This window comes from Mustela lutreola, chromosome 6 (genome assembly GCF_030435805.1).
Source record: "Mustela lutreola isolate mMusLut2 chromosome 6, mMusLut2.pri, whole genome shotgun sequence".
NCBI classification, from domain to species: Eukaryota; Metazoa; Chordata; class Mammalia; order Carnivora; family Mustelidae; genus Mustela; species Mustela lutreola.
The window spans coordinates 2,085,103-2,101,826 of NC_081295.1; the positions used below are offsets into that span (position 1 = coordinate 2,085,103).

Here is a 16,724-nt window from a genome sequence, read left to right on the forward strand (position 1 = left end):
CGCTCAGCAGCAGTGGCACAGCGGGCCACCCGGTGCGCTTCTGCGGCGGTTTCTGTCTCCGGCCTCCTCGCTAGGCAGACCTGGGCCAGGACGCTCTGGGGACAGCAGTGCGGCCTCACGAAGTCACGCGCTGGGAGGGAGGGCGCCCCGAGAGCCCGCGCGCTTGCGTTCTGAGGCACTGAAGGGGTGCGCCCTGGAGCCACAGCCCCCAGTTCAAAATAAAACGCAGCCCAGAGGAAGCCGTTCCTGCTCGGCGCCCGGCGCCTGCGGTCGGGAAGGGCAGAACGGCCGCGGGCTTTTCTGGGGAGGACGCGAGAAAAACGGGACCTGCATTTTCATATTTTCCTGCTGGCTATCGGGGTTTGCGTCTAAATAAGCTTATGTCTCACATTTCCTCTCGTAAAGAAAAGTCTCTCCTTTCTTTGACTTTTGTCATTAAATATAACACATAATAAATAAACCGCTAGCTGGAGCTTCAAAGTACTTCTGCTGTGGGGCGCGTCGGGGGCTCCGCCACTGAAGCAACTGCCCTTCGGCTCAGGCCACGATCCTGGGGTCCTGGGGTCGAGCCCCGCATTGGGCTCCCTGCTTGGCGGGGAACCTGCTTCTCCCTCTTCTGCTCTCCCTGCTTGTGTTCTCTCTCTCCCTGTCTCTGTCCAATAAAATCTTTTTTTTTTTTAAAGGTATTTCTGCTATATGTGCCTTTGATGCTGTTAATTTTAATGAAAATGTATAAATAAAAATGATATAAAAGTTTGATTCGGGAACTCTTCAGTGATGTACAAATATCAGTCTTGTTTTGACCAGGTGCTAAGTGCAACTCCAAAATCTAGGGGGGATATGTTGCTCCTTATAGGGAAGGCTGACCGTCCCCAGAAAGCAGGGGCCTTTAGCAGCACAGTAGTGCTGTTCTTCCCATGGAGATGGGGGCATGACGAGGGTCTCCGTCCTGGGGGCCTGGCGCCGGCCTCAACCCCACCCACCTGTGGCCGGGCAGCGCCCTGCGGGGAGCAGGCAGACCTACCAGCCCGCTCCCGGCTGAGAAGCCCGCCCTCAGGACCCTTGCAAGGCAGTGGACGGGTGCCTGAAAAAGCAAAGAAACTGAGTTTTAATGGACAGCGCACACACTTCTGAAAAATGCTACTATCCTAATGCAGTTTCTAAGTCCGATGTGAGCCAACAGTGACTCCTTCTCTCCTTTTATGAGATTACGTTACACACAGGGGGTCAGTCTGCCACAAGTGATATTTGATCTTGTAAGAAACATGAACTATTCGATGAATGTATGGAGTAGACATTTACTGGGTGTGATTCTGTCTCAAGTGTTAAGTTGGGGGATGAAGATAGGAAGATGCTGTCTCTGCTTTTGAGCTGCTTCTGGCCCAGGCAGGAACTGGAGACTTTTCGACATGACAGTGGGTTTGCTGGGCAGCTGAGGCTTGGAGGGGGCGAGGAGAGGGGGTGCCGTCTGCCCCCAGAAGTCTGGGAAAGCAGCGCCCAGGAGGTGCAGGCAGGAGAGCCTGCCCGAGAGAAAAGCCAAGCGATGCCAGCCAGCCCCCGGGAGCCAGCCTGGGTGAGTCATCACTGGGCTTCGCGGAGTGCTGGCAAGACCCGCACATGAGGACCCAGTACGGGACTCAGAAAAGACCCTCAGAAACGAGGATGTGGCGTGCACCCGCCGTGGAGAGATTTCGGGTGGGCACATGTAACCAAAGCTCACGCCTTCAAGCCAAGCAGCAAACAGGAAGGAGACCCCCGTGAGGCGCTCACCCTTTCCCTGAGCAGCTGGACACTCCTGGAGCCTGGCGACACTCGCGGCTGCTTCTGGCGACTTTTGGCCGCTCGGTTCTTGCAGACTTTGGGAGGACTGGTGTGTGGCCTGCAGCAAACGAGAGTCCCCAAACCTGAGCCTGTGACATCACATCAAGAGCTGTGCGGCAGAAAGCCACTTTCAACCGTCACCATGACCCAGCAACGTCCCAGGACCCGAGCTAAAGCCTGCACTCGGCCCCACCAGGTGCGCAACTTTTCCAAATGCAGAAATACACAGAGCGCGGCAGAGCAAACGACCAGCAACGCAATTAGTCGCTTCTCTAGCATTAAGGCTAATCGGGGGGGCCCTGTTCTTGAATCCGGGGCCGTCCAGTTACTGTACATAAATGAAGCTATTTTGAGTCCTCAGTGGAGCATTCTTATTAGATCTAAGTGGGACGCTCCTGAAATGTAAATCGTAAAGACGACCAGTGTAAACTGTCACCTGCCCGTCCACAGACGCGGCTGGGCTCTCGGCAGAGGGCATCCCCCGGGGAAGGAGGTGTTGCCCTTCCGTCCCGAAGGCTTGCAGAGAGTTTCATCTCCATCGTCACATGACCTTGTCTCCCTGACTCGCTTCTTTCTGTCTCCATCATCCCTGGCGGGACGCAGAGGTGGGGGAGCTCCTACGTTCACAACAGTCGCTCTACCCGAAAGCGTCAGCAGACGCGCCGTGCCGGATGTGACGCAAGCCGGGCTGGTGGAGCTCTGGTCTGACACCTTCACGGCAGAACTTCCGGGGGGGCCCATTTCTCATGCCGTCGCCCGTGCTCTCACAGGAGTCCGGAAAGTGATGATGGATCCCGTGGGAGAGGCTGACCATCACAGCAAAATAAATAGCTCAGAACTGAATTTGAAAATGTATAAGAATTTTTCTACCCTTGGCAGGATTCGAAAGTCGGTGTTTCGAGACACGGTTGAGCCAGGGAGGCGCTCACTCATCCATTCACTTACGAAGCGATTACACGGCGGGCAGGTCAATGACTCAGGGCCGGACGGAAACCAAGGACAAGGCTGCATCTCAGAGGACCCAAGAGAGTCACGCGGTTCATCCTGGGACTTCAGAATCTCTGCTCACCTGACCCAAAAAATAGCTCTTCCCACTTGCAATCAATGCTTGGGTGACAGCAGATTCCAGACCCTCCATCTAGGAGTGAAATGTCGTCTGCTTAGCAGCTGTGTTGGGAAAGAATGTCAGGACATCAGGTCATCTTGATGAGTTGGGACTCATCTTGATGAGTCCATGGTAACCCTGTTACCCAAAGCTGGCGGAGGACAGAGAGGGGCTTCCAAAGTAGGAGGAAGAGGCAAAGCTGGGGTGGCCTCCAACTTGCTGGCTGCCCATGTATGCTAAAGCAGAGCTCACCAGAGCAAGGAGAATATCCTAGACATCAAACAGCATCCTACACTGAGCCCCAAAACAAAGCCGTGTGGAAACAGCAGGATAAGCCACGGCAGTGACCCCAGGAAACACCAGAGCTTTAAAGCTAGGGGACACAGGAACCAAAGGACATGAAGAGATGTGCTACTAAAATCCCTGCCTTATCAAATTCAATGCCCAAACAAAAACATACACAAAAAAAACCCCAAAACCCAGTCAAGAAATGGGCAAAAGACGCGAACAGACATTTTTCCAAAGAAAACATTCAAATGACCAACAGACACATGAAGAAATGCTCCACGTCACTCGGCATCAGGGAAATACAAACCAAAACCACAATGAGACACCAGCTCACACCAGTCAGAACGGCTAACATTAACCAGTCAGGAAACGACAGGAGTTGGCAAGGATGCAGAAAAAAGCGAACCGTCCTACATTGTTGCTGGGAAGGTAAGTTGGCACAACCGCTCTGGAAAACAGTGTGGAGGTTCCTCAAGAAGTTAAAAATAGAGCTACCCTATGACCCAGCAATCTCACTACTGGATATTTACTCTAAAGATGGGCACCTGTACCCGAGTGTTTCTATCAGCAACGTCCACAAGAGCCAAACCATGGAAAGAGTTCAGATGTCCATCGCCAGATGAATGGATAAAGAAGATGTGATATTCATCTACAATGGAATACTATGCAGCCATCAGAAAGGACGAAATCTTGCCGTTTGCAACAATGTGGAAGGAACTAGAGGGTATTATGTGAAGGATTATGTGAAGTAAGTCCATCAGAGAACAACAAATACCATATGACTTTACGGTGGAATTTAAGAAACAAAACAGATGAATATAGGGGAAGGGAAGGAAAAATAAAATAAAATAAAAATAGGGAGGGAGACCATGACACACTCTTAGCTCTAGGGAACAACGTGAGGACTGCTGGAGGGGAGGTGGGTGGGGGGCAGCCGTGACTTGGGCGGGAAGGAGGGCATGCGAAGTGATGAGTTCTGGGTGTGGTATGCAACTGATGAATCACTAAATTCTGCCCCTGAAGCTAATAATAACAATCCCTGCCTTGGGTGGGCGTCGTGAATAGAAAGAAAGCACACAGCCCTGGGTGTGAGCCCTCACCTGTGCTCATCTCCCAGCCAGACTCTCTGCGGTGAGTGTGCTGAGGAGACCACCGGCCGGACTGGACCCCTGCGCCGGCAAGGTCAGGACCCCTGCATTCATAAGGACAGGGTCGTAAGGACTGCTCCTTCGGGGAGGCAGGATTTCTCAGGGACATGCTGGTGGGATATGTGAGTTTGGGTGCTTGACCTCTGCTTTCCTTTAAAGTTCATGCTCATGGAGGGTGTCCTGGGAAGAAAGGCCAGGTTTAGATGACTGTCCCTGTCCTATGACAATAGCACTATGACTCCTGTAGCCTGCATGTTTCAGTAACATCTCTTTATTATCAGTTGACAGAGATGACATTTTCCCAAAAGCAGATCGGGATACCTACAAGGAGGTTTATCACAAACAAAATTCAGAGGAAACGTCCACATCTTCGAAGGTATAGTAACTATAAGACAGATTCAAAATTTAACCAGTCGGGCGCCTGGGTGGCTCAGTGGGTTAAAGCCTCTGCCTTCGGCTCAGGTCATGATCTCAGGGTCCTGGAATCGAGCCCCGCATCGGGCTCTCTGCTCAGCGGGGAGCCTGCTTCCTCCTCTCTCTCTCTCTGCCTGCCTCTCTGCCTACTTGTGATCTCTTTCTCTGTCAAATAAATAAATAAAATCTTTTAAAAAAAATTTAACCAGTCAAGAGCAAGTGCAGTGTGCTAGGAAGAAATACGGATGCAAGGGGAGGGTCTTGGGCTGGTTCCCCCCCGGCCTGTTGAAGGCCTCACGAACACAGCATCCCCAACACGGGCTCCTTTCATGGCTGTTCACTGTTTCAAAATACCCCACGTTCCCAACGGCCACAAAAGAAAGGACACCCACATTTACTTCCCTGGGTTGTGTGTCTTCACCTGGGAAAGTGTTAAGAAAGAAGGGAATGTGACTCTACTTTCAGCCTTGTCTCACAGCGTATCAAAGATCAGAAACGCAGAATCTCAAGACGCAGTGTTCTGCAGCCAAGCCGGGACAGCAGGACGCTCAGCCGAGGGACAGGACCCCCCACGTGGATGGGGGAGGCGACGGGAACTGCCTTTGGTCCCGTGGCCAGAGCGGCTAACCCTCAGTCTTGCTCTCGTGTGTCACTAGCCGTTCGAAACACTGTCCCTACAGTCACTTCTGCCCGCCGAGGGGCCTGGGCCTCCCCGCCGTGAGAGCACCTAGCCGTCCCGTCCTCCTCAAGTCCGTGTGTGCTTTTCCGAGCGGACGCTGTGCTTATGAACCCCCACCCTGTGACCAGAGCAGTCCGCAGAGTCAACGGATGTTTCGAAATTCATCAGCACCCGAGCTCAAATGAGTGTGAGGGTGCATGTGTGAGTAAGTGCGTGAGTGTGAGTGTGTGAAGCCTGTGTCATAGCTGATTATCCTCACTCTGAACTACAGACTTGAAACTTCGCACAGTAAGTGCAAATAAGAAATATGAGAACTTTCCCAAATTCACTAGAAAATAGCCCACGTAGGTTTCTCCGGGATTTACACGGTTTCCTGTGGACAGCTGTGCACAAGCCTGTGATGATCTGAGTTGCTCAGACGCACACTCAGGAACTAGGGGACGGACACGGGGGTTGGGGGGTTGCCGGCCATGGCCGCTCCAGCGTGTTCCCTCAGCCCCGCAGCTGACCCCACAGTCGTCCTGCTGCTCGGTTCCTAAATACGGATTCTGGAGGTGGGGCAGGGCGGTGGGATCTCTCCCCACCCTGCTGTCCCGGTGCTGGCGAGAGCACCCCTGGGGGACTGTGTACGGGCTCTGGCATCAGAGAGCGGGGCCCCAATTCCAAGCACTCCAGGTCTGTCCCTGGGGTTAGCACTGGGGTCCTTGCCATGTACAAACAGGCACACACAGCCCCTACCTGGTCTGCACCCAGTCCCGGAGACACGCCGGAGGCTGCCCTAGTGGGTCACCAGGTGCCCGCAGAGAGCCGGCAGCTCCGGGACACCCGTGCTTGGTGGCTACCACCTACGGGAGTGCAGTGGGTTTGCCGACAGGAGGGCGAGTGTCACTGCCAGCGCCACGGACCCTGCGTCCCCGTTACTGTGACGTCACCTCTACATAAAACGAGCACGCTTTCCATACCAGAGTGTCCAGCTTCAGCCTGGCGCCCAGGGCGGCGTCTGCCTCCCACAGCGGCCGTGGGGCCGTCAGTTCATCCCGGAGCTCCAGGTTCTGCTGCACGAGGGCGTCTATCTGGCTCTGGAGGTGGCGCTGAGCCGTGGCCCACCGGGACTCCTGGCTCCTGAGGGCCTCGTGCAGCTGGGCCACCTGCTGCTGCAGCTGCTGGCTCTGGGGGAGCACGGGAGAGAGGCGCGGACGGGAGAGAGGGGAGGACGGAGAGGGCAGACGAGCTCTCAGGTGGCGCTGCTCCGGCCAGCTCGCCAGCCCCTCCCGCAGCGCCCTCCAGCCCGTCCCCACGGGTCACCCGACTTTTCCAGGAGAGGAACGGAGGACACAAGCATGACCCTGACACCAGGTCCACCTCTGCAAACGAGCGGTGCTCGTCGGGAGCTATTCCCCCTGATATAACCAGAAAAGATGGTTCTAGAGTCACTTTGTTTGCAAGCAGAGGCCAAGAGCCCTCACTTCTCTCTGAATCTAATGCTGAGGGGGCAGCGCGCGAGGGGTAAGAGCAGGCGTTTGACGTGACCCAGACTGAGGTTCTAACCCTGGTGTCACCACAGCCTGGCTGTGTGACCTCTGGTAAGACACGTTGCCTCTCTGGGCCTCTGTGTCTCCTCCGAAACAACGCCAGCAGGACCTCAGGGGGGTATTCTGAGAGGTGGGACCCGGGCCGAATGGGGGCCCCGGACGACGGAAGACGCAGAGTGAGTGCGTCTGTATCTCCCGCGCCCTCTGGAACGTGCTGCCGCTTCCCAGGGAAGCACACGAGTCAGACGTTCAGGTAAGAGGGGAACTGAGTGTCAGACAAACAAAGCAAAGCGAGTCTTTGTACGTGAGAACCCAGCGGGATGGCGCGTATCCCCCCACCTACTGGGAAGCGATTTAGCAGAGAACCTCAGAATAAAGAAAATGAGTCGATAAAACTCAAAACAAACAGACAAACAAACTAAACCAGGGCGCCTGGGTGGCTCAGTAGGTTAAGCCTCTGCCTTCGGCTCAGGTCATGATCTCAGGGTCCTGGGATCGAGCCCCGCATCGGGCTCTCTGCTCCGCGGGGAGCCTGCTTCCTCCTCTCTCTGCCTGCCTCTCTGCCTACTTGTGATCTCTGTCTGTCAAATAAATAAATAAGCAAATAAAATCTTTTTTAAAAGACTCAGGAAAAAAGTATTTTCCTCTCACAGAGATTATCTCTGAAAAATAATTAGAATCACATCGCAGGTTTATGATTAAAAATGAAAATAACACCATTTGAGAAGAAATTAGTGACTGTATCATTCTGTTTACTCTAGAAAGACTGGGAAAGAAACTGCAGTTTCATTTTAAATAAAATCCACACCCTCGCCCAGGAATTATCCTGACAACACCGAATCTGTGGAAGCTGAGAGGGTGCCCGGGCCCTGGGACGCACTTGGGTCACTTTCCGCCCCGGAGTCTGCACTCGGGAATTGGGGAGCACGTGCAGGGGAGAGGCCCGCGGGGAGGGGCGGTGAGTCACCTCCAGCTCCAGGCGGCACCACCAGGCCGTCGGTCCACGGGGGGCTCCCCGCCACCTGGTGCGGCCCAGCACTGGGGGCAGATCCCTGGCCCGGACACATTGGGGGCGGATGGCTGCAGGCCAGGAACTTAGCTCGGACGCACCCCGGGAAAGAGGCGAGGGCGTCCTGCACACCAGCCCCGTGAAAACACGGTCTACCCAGCTCCGGCTGCGGGGCCGACCCTGGCGCCAGCTTCCCAAGGCCTCTTGTGTAATTCTGAAACCAGCCTTTGAGGGAAGTGACCTCCTCCCGGCCCACGGAGGCCCTGCAGGCTGAGGTCACAGACTCATGGGCTGGGGACCGTAGATGCCCACAGAGAGGTCAAGCCCAGAGCTGGTGTCCTCCCCGTATCTTGGAAAATGTTCGTCACTCTCTGACGGGACAAACAGCCCATTGGCCGTGCTCATTCACGTTCTGTCTGCCGACAGGATGGACGCTGCCCAGTAACGCCTCCCAAGGTCAAACAGACCCTGGGCGAGGCATGGGAGGAAGCAGGCGAAGGGACAGAGAGGGATCTGGGGCTCCGCGGTCACAGAGGGCTGGAGGCACACCGTTGGCCAGGCGTCAGGGACAGAGGCGGCCCCGGCTCAGGGGACAAACCCCGGGAGGGGTTTCCAGCTGGGCTGTGATGCTCGTGGTCATCACAGGACCCCTGCCCCACCCTTTCTGGCGGTTGTGGTCCGTGATTTGGAAAAGGCTTTACACTGTGCACAGCCTGGATCTGAATCGTATCTGAGGAGAACCTCAGTCACGCCTCCGAACCCTCCGAGCCAGTGCGTCCAGCTGACCAGAGACTGTCCTCTGCCCCCGGCCACCTGGCATTGTAGGCCACACAGCGCCCTCCCCGTGCACCCCTGCTGCAGTCGCCGAGACTGCATTGGCACCGCTTCACGTGTCTGTGCTCTTACGAGTCTCTAAGCTCATCACCTGCCCCGAGACGCAGGGCTGCACCCGCCTCTGGTGCTTCGGGACTGTCAGCAAGACGCCCCTTCTCTCTGTTGCTGACATGGAGACGCAACAGCTCCCCAGACCCCTGAAGGTCCAAGGCGCTAGGGGCACCTTACATGCTCAGGGCAGGCCCATCACTCAGAAAACCCACTAATGACCAGTGCCCCTGCACCAAATACCTCCGAATTCCCAGAAACACAAGAACAGCCTTTGTTGTGTTGAAGTGGATATTTGGTCGACTGCTCAGAAGTTAGCCGAACCTACGGCGTTCTAAACCCAGCAGACCCGCTTTCCCGTGCGGTCCTTCATCCGACACTGTGTGTGCAGCATGAGTAGGGCTGTGACGGGAGGTAGGGTCGTTCGTGGCGTGGCCACGAGCCCTGGACCTGTGGCGCCAAAGGAGGGGGACACGTGGGGGCTTTCGCGGAGGCCGGCTGGAGGGCAGCGGACCCTCCCCTCTGGGCACAGGGGAGGAGGCTGAGGGCGCTCTGGAGCTCCGACCGCGAGACTGAAGTCACGGGCACCTTCTAGCTTTCTTTTAACCAAGTGCATCCAGTCTAGCGCCTTGTCCTGAATTAGGGAAGTTGATGGAGACACCCAGGGGTCCTGACCCTCCCCATCCTGCCTCTCATCTACCAAGACACAGAGCCGCAGGAGGAGACCCGTTTGCCCCTCCCAGAGGAGACCATATCGACGGCCATGTTGAAGCATCCGGCCAGAGGAGGAAGCCTGGGGGCTTCAGTGCCGGCCTCGGGGACGGGGACAGCAGCGGGTGAGACTCAGGGCAAGCCTTGTCCCGTCCCCAGCAGGGCCGCTCACCAGCGTCTGCTCGGGCGGGCCGTGCTCCCCGGAGAGTGTGGCCGTGGCCTTGGCGTGGGCCCCGGGTCCGCCATCCTCCCGCGGGCGGCCGGTCTCTGCGGGCTCGGCGGGGTCGTCTGCGGTCAGCATCCTGCGCGGGAAGAAGGAGGCCATGGGGAGCGGCCTGGGCCCCCCACCCTCCACTGTGAGGTGTGCTCGAGGGACAGCCCTCTGTCCCTACGGTGACAAAACTGACCCCAGGGAAAAGCCATCTCTGTGTCAGGAGCCACAGACCGTAGGGCCCGAACAGGCCACGGAGGGAAACCGCGTTAACCCCTCGGAAATGGGCCCCAGCACTGTGGCTGGTGTGGTCAGGGTCGTCTCACGGGGAAACCTGGGGCTGGGCTCCTTCCCGGCCCTGCTGAGCCGCCCCACCCCCAGTTCTCGGAAAAACCCCACACAGATCCATGTCCCGTGCTGGAAATACCGCTTTCCGTACAGCGCCAGGGCAGGAGCGGGGCCGCGGGGGAGGCCTGGCTCCCAGAGAGGCCGGAGCTGTGTCCCCTGCGCTCCCGACACCCCCGGACATCTGCGGACGCACCGATGCCCCTGCTCTCGCTCCCGCTCCGGCTGGGGACCCGGGGAGTGGCTCTGGGATGGCGGCTTCTCCGCGGCGCTGGGAGGTCGGCGGCCTTCCTCTTCCTCTGCACGTGAGGGGACAGGGTCTCCACCGAAACGAGGCTGAGTTCTGACCCAGAAGCACATCAAAGACTTTCTGGCACAGGGACGAGTCTGGGGAGGGGGCGGACTTCGGAAGACGCCTCGGGTGGACCGACAGGGCCCCTGCGCCGGAGCAGGAGTGCGCCTGTCACAGGCCACGGGCTCCGCGACACGAGGATGAGCCACGGGACCAGAGCAACGGAGGACAGGCCGGGCGAAAGCCTGTGTCGCTTGACCAAAGACCGCCAAAGGTCCCGACAGGCGCGATGAGTGAACAAGCCAGTGTTCCCGCCATCCGGCCCAGGGGGCTTCCTAAGTCTCACGGGGAAGTCGGCTTGACCTCGTCACCCCCGCGGCCCCGAACCAGGAGGCTCTTTGCCCCCATTTCTCTGACGTGGGGCGGCCAGCCTGGTCCTCAGTTCCTCCCTCGTCAGCCCCCTGCGCGGCCCCGGTGGCAGTTCTGCCCCCTATTGTGCCCCCCCGCATCTGGCTCTAACGGACTCCCTTCCTTAAAGGGGCGCCCTCCCCCCCCCCCCGGTTCACCTGGAGACCCGACAACTTCGGCGTGCTGGGGTGCTTCCCGGGGTCTGACAACCAGCCCTTGCTCTCCTAGACCAGCCTTCGTCGGCGCCCGGTGCTCCGCGTGGTATTCAGGCAGTCCGTGCTAGAGCCCTGAGATCTCTAGGACCGCTGGCCCGGGAGAAAGGCCCCCGCAGAGTAGCTCCTGCGAGCCACATGAAGTAGGACTCACAGCGGAGCTCCTGGAGTCCTGACACGCCCTCGCGCGGTGGTCCCAGATGCCCCTGCAGCTCTGTACTTGCTGGGGAGCCCAGAGCTCGGCCATGCACTGTCCACACAGCCCCTCCCCCATCCTCTGTAGCCTCCAGCCACAGAGGCCCCTGTGGTGCCCTCAAGGCTGTCCAGCTAGGTTTCGGTTGGTCTGCACCCACCATGGCGCAGGTCTTGTTGACTTACAGGCAAAGCACGGGTGTCTTGAATGAATGGAGCTAATCTTGTAGGGGCCCAAATTACTCAAATACGAGATGGTCTACAGCCTTGCCCGTCTACGTCTGACGCGGTGATGTGCGTAGACTACGCCATCTCCAGACTCTTCCTCCCTGTTCCAGGCAGAGCACCCGGTAGCTTTTCTTCTCCACTTTCTGATTTCAGGTTAAGGATGTGAGGTTTTGAAATAAGAATTGTTGGTACTTGAATGAGGACTGTGCTTAATTCCCGACCCACAGTAGACCCTATGAGCAAGGTCGTCAACGAAACAGTCAACTTAAGGCAGGGAGTGATCGTGTCCTGCGCCTGCACACACGAGGCCGCTTCCTGAGAAGCCCAGGTGTATGCGAGAGATTCGGGCGGGGTCCGGGGACAACGGAGGCGGAGGCTGCCACACGCGGGCATGTGTCCGTGGAGAGGAGCACTGACGCCCGACACGAAGCCCCGTGGCTTTCTCTCTTCTAGACCCAGTGTAATGAGTCTTCCGTGTGTGCTGTCTGACCCCCCGTGATTTCCCCTGGGAGAGTGGAAAGCCTTCTGCCGGGGTCACATCACACACTCCTTCAAGTTCCCGAAGTATCGTTTGCGCTTTGTCAACACAAATTGAACAAGCCTGTTAGAATTTCTAGAAACAAGAAAGAGAGTTTTATCTGAGCCCCAGTGAGGACAGCTGCCCAAGGTACCCCACCTTCGCAGAGATCAGAGAGCTCCAGGGAAGAGCACTTAATACAGAGTTAGATGTGTTTTGGGGTTTTTTTGCTTTCTGTTTTTTTCTTTTCACCCAAAGAGTTAAAAATCTTCAGGGTGAAGAACATTTCAGAAAGCTGCAGTCTTTATCTCAAGCTTTTAGTATGTGCAGGCTGCCTGGCTCGGGTCTCATGGGAACTTGAAGAGCTTTTACTCTTATCTTTATATCTGAAATGCTTTTTTAAAGGTTTATAATTCTACTAAACAGATGTACAATGTGTGCTCGGGGCAGAAACAGCCCACGCTTTGAAGTTTGGTCGAGTTGCTCTGACCTTGGGAAATGTTAAAGGACAGCCTCCCTGGGAGCCAGGAGCAGGGCCACAGACATTAAAGCTGAAAATCTTTCTTTTTTAAGTTTCTTCTATCAAAAAACAGATTAATAAAAATCAATATGAGGGTTTGTGGTTAAAAAAAAAAAAAGCTACAGAATCTAAATTAAATAGATGTAACTATATAATTTGCCCTTGATCCAGGGACTGGGAAAACCCAACGTGGGACTTGGGGTCACCGTAGGGAGAGCTGTGATGCCACGGGATGACGTAAGAGAACCAGCACCTCGTTGTCCGTCCCTCCCAACCCCAGCCTGGGATGTGCAAGAATTGTCCAATGTCTTACTGTGTTTCCAAACAAACTTTGAAGTAAGAAAAAAAAAAAAAAAAAACAGCATAAACTAATGGGGAAGTGATTTGTGCCAATATTTGGGGGGTGTTGGGAGCTGGGGCTTGAGCCGAAGCCCAGGTGACTATCTTCAGAGCAGGTGCTGCTCCGTCAACAGGTGGAACCAACACAGCCGCCTGCCCTTGGGCCCACCCCGAAGTGTGTCCTGCCACACTCAGTCTGTGCTGTGGGCTCTGCCCTGGAGCCCATGGTGTGGACACACGGAGGGTCAGCCAGACTCCACAACACACAGCTGCCTGTCCCAACCATCCCCGGCAAGCACAGGCCACAGTGTGCTGACCGGACACTCGACGGGACAGTGGGAGGACCACCTAAGCACAATGTCAGGTGTGCACGCACACGCACACACACACACCATCAGTTTTTGGGGGTTTTTGTTTGTTTGTTTGTTTAAGATTTTATTTATTTGACAGACAGACATCACAAGTAGGCAGATACGCAGGCAGAGAGAGAGAAGGGGAAGCAGGCTCCTCGCTGAGCAGAGAGCCCAATGTGGGGCTCGATCCCAGGACCCAGGACCCTGAGCCCATGACCTGAGCTGAAGGCAGAGGCTTAACCCACTGAGCCCCCAGGCGCCCACACCCTTCAGTTTCAAAAACCAGAGAGCAATGGAAAAACAGCCCGGAAACAGCGGTGAATAAACCTGACTTTCACCTCCTCTGCCACCCGTGACTTTGCCTGTCTCTGAATCTGTTTCTGTAAGTGTCGCCCTGACCAGCGGGGGACAGGCTGCCGGACTCCTGCTCTGGAGGTAGGGTCGGCTCTCCCTGGGGTTCGCTAAGGCTGTGATGTGCGCGGCCGCTCCTCGGTGTCCGTACATCTGTGTGCGTTTGGTTTTCCGTGGTTCCGTTCTAAAACAAAACTGTCGTGTTCTCACATGGTCAAGTCACCAAGACGGTGTTGTGGGCGCTGCCACGGGCACTTCGTCTGAAAAAACCCAACACGTTCAAAACATCACAAGCGGCGTTCTTCTGAGAACGTCTGAGGGTTTTGTTTGTTCATCTTAAACCCCATTTTGCCCAATGTCAGTATCGCTCCCCAGGCTTTCTCCCGGCGTGACGGGTGGACGTTTCTCAATCCCTCACTTCTTTTCTTAACTTGTTTTACTTAAATTCGATTAATACATAGTGTATTCTTAGTTTTGGGGTAGCATTTAGTGCCGCATCAGCTGCGTGCGACACCCAGCACTCATTCCACCACGGGCCCTCCCGCCTGCCCGACAGCCCCCTGCCCCCAGAGCCCCCAGGTGGTCTCCTGCGGGTCAGACTCACCATTTGTCCCTCCTCATTTTCAGTCTTTCAGTCTGGAGTGAGCCTCTGAGGAAGCAAAAGGATCGGTCTGTGTGTCTGTGTGTGTCCGTGTGTCTGTGTGTCTATGTGTGTGAGTGCGTGTGTATCTGTGTGTGTGTCTCTGTGTGTCTCTGTGTGTGCGTGAGTGAGTGTGTGTGTGTCTCTGTGTGTGTATGTGTGTGAGTGCATGTGTGTCTGTGTCTGTGAGTCTGTGTCTGTGTGTGCGTGTGTGAGTGTGTGTGTGTCTGGGTGTGAGTGCGTGTGTCTGCGTGTCCATGTGTGCATGTGTGTGTCTGTGTGTGTGAGTACATGTGTGTCTGTGCGTGTGCATGTGTGTGTCTGTGTGTGCCTGTGTCTGTGTCTGTGTATCTGTGTGTATGTGTGCATGTGTCTGTGTTTTTAATCCTCTCTGTCACCTGTATCTTTGGACCCGCTCGGAGTCCCACAGCTCAGGGAGCAGCCGGGGGTCCAATGTGGGGCAGACACGCCCGCAGGGAGCAGAGGCACGACAGGGATGAACGGGGACGGGGTGGGGCAGAGCCGCGCGTCCCCAGCACGAGCTCTTGGTCTTGGGCCGAATGTGTCCGCAGAGCTTCAGGGCTCTGGCTGGGATTTCGAGCTACTGTTGACCAGAAAGCAGCAAAGAAAAAATCCTCATACAAGGCGAACAGAACCCCTCGGGTGCCTCGCAAGCTTAGTCCACGTCTGTGATGACGAGTGTTGCAGATACGCACAAATGTGCTCTAAGTTTTCGTAAGAGGGAAAAACACGTAGGGGAAAACGGGATCCCAAACCCTGCATTTGTCACGACGGAGCAGCAGAGCCTGAGCCCCAGGGCCGCGCAGGCCAGGGGACGACGGGGGAGGGGAGAGGAGCAGCCGTGGTGGGCCGTCCCAAAACAGAAGAGAAACAGACACCAGAGGAGTGTGTGTGAGGTGCGGGACGGGAGGGCCCCGGACCCGAGTCACACCTGAGGGCAGAGAAGGACAGAGGAAGCCGCGGGGTAGGGGAACAGGGGGGCATCCTGGAGCCTGAACTGCGTCTGCTCCAGTGTGATGCTCGTGTGGCTGACGTCGGAGAAGGTCCTTGTCCTGAGGGGCCCGAGGGCGTCCTCAGTGCCTCCCACGGGCCGCACGGACCGCACACCCGGAGAGAGCACGCGGCCCCGCCATGAGCAGGGACGGACCGAGGTGACGCCCCATCGCCCCGCATGAATCACGACTCTCAGTCCTCTCCGTGGCTTTGAAATGGCCCAGAGTGAAAGATGGAAGAGAAAAGCATCCACGCCGGTTTCATAAACACCAAAACGCAGTGGCTAACATTAAAAAAAAAGAGCAAACGGATTTCTTGTAGGGAGGGGAAAGTCCGGGATGGGGCAGTGGGTCAGGCCCTGCGAATTCTTCTCATGAATCCCAGCAGACCTCTTGCTTCTGTAAGTTATGTGCATTTATAATTTGATGAAGAAAACTTTAAATATAGATCGGGTGTTAAATTTCTTTACCACGCCAGTAAAAGAAAAAATTATTTTTTAAAATCAGTTTTGAGAGCCTACCTATGCCATGAAGAATGAGAAACATGTCAACATAGAGGGCATCTCTAGGTTCCTTTTAACCCCACGGCACTTATTAAATTTAAGTTTTTTCCTCTGAGATATTTAAATCACAACATTTTTAAATAACATGCAATTACTTCACCTACTACGTTTATGCAAGACCAGTAAACGCAGATTCAAAATCGTTCTCGCCAAAGAAACCAGCAGCGTCACACTTTTCCTGACAGCAAAGCAGGGGCCTGTGAGCGCGTTCTCTGGTGCATTTCTCCTCGGTGTGTGGCCTGGACTCAGCCACCTTCGAGAGAGGACCGCGCAGAAGAAGAAATCCCTACCCGAGCCGGCCTCCATCACAGAAGGGTCATCTGATCTGGGGAAAGTCACATTATACAGGGTTTGAACTCAGTTTTTAGTTCCCGTTTTAGGTCTGAATCCTCAGAGAGGGCCGCAGTCTGTGACGCCAGCGGAGGCCGCGGTGAGGCACGGGTGGACAGCCAGTGCGCTCCACGAATCCGCCAGCCACGGTCTCGAACTCGCCCACTTGCCGGCCCCGGGGACCCGCCAGGCATCATCCACCCCCACACGGTCCTACTGCGCATGACCAGCAGGTAATGGTGCCTCTTACAGATACACGTCAGCAGAATCGTGTTAGAGCTTCGGCTAAAAATCTTCATGTAAGACACGGACATAAAGTCACAGTAAAGATTTCACCTCCTGGTTGTGATCGAGTCAGAGCTCTGCCAACCAGCTCTTTCCAGATAGTTGCAAATAAATAAGAACAAATGTTGGTCTTGAAATTTTCAATCGGACGAAGACCAATTTTCTAACTTCTTGGATGCGAGTGGGTCGGGCCAAGGACAGATGGAAGACGTGGTCCCCCGTCTCTCGGAACCTCAGGCACACCTGGGCCATGGAGTCTCGTGACGAGGGGACCGTCAGCATGCAGTCGGCACGGTGCTGACCGGGGTCTTCCTCTGCAAGGAGACGCCAGAGGAG

General features: G+C 55.8%; 1 protein-coding gene across 6 annotated transcripts in view; it reads right to left on the bottom strand.

Moving 5' to 3' along the window:
• Positions 1-10,917, bottom strand: part of LOC131833360 (centromere protein J-like) — a 28,035-nt gene extending 17,118 nt beyond the window's left edge. For 3 of the 6 annotated variants that reach the window (XM_059176533.1, XM_059176532.1, XM_059176531.1), the window contains exons 1-5: positions 10,228-10,917; positions 9,762-9,891; positions 6,418-6,624; positions 1,771-1,879; positions 984-1,084 (exon numbers count right to left, since the gene is read on the bottom strand). In XM_059176533.1, coding sequence (XP_059032516.1) covers positions 984-1,084; positions 1,771-1,879; positions 6,418-6,624; positions 9,762-9,891; positions 10,228-10,505 — 825 coding nt within the window. In that variant the 5' untranslated portion in view covers positions 10,506-10,917. The remainder of the gene's footprint in view (positions 1-983; positions 1,085-1,770; positions 1,880-6,417; positions 6,625-9,761; positions 9,892-10,227) is intronic. The other 3 variants (XM_059176534.1, XM_059176535.1, XM_059176536.1) reach the window with 3 other exon arrangements.
• Between the last annotated feature and the right edge of the window lie 5,807 nt (positions 10,918-16,724).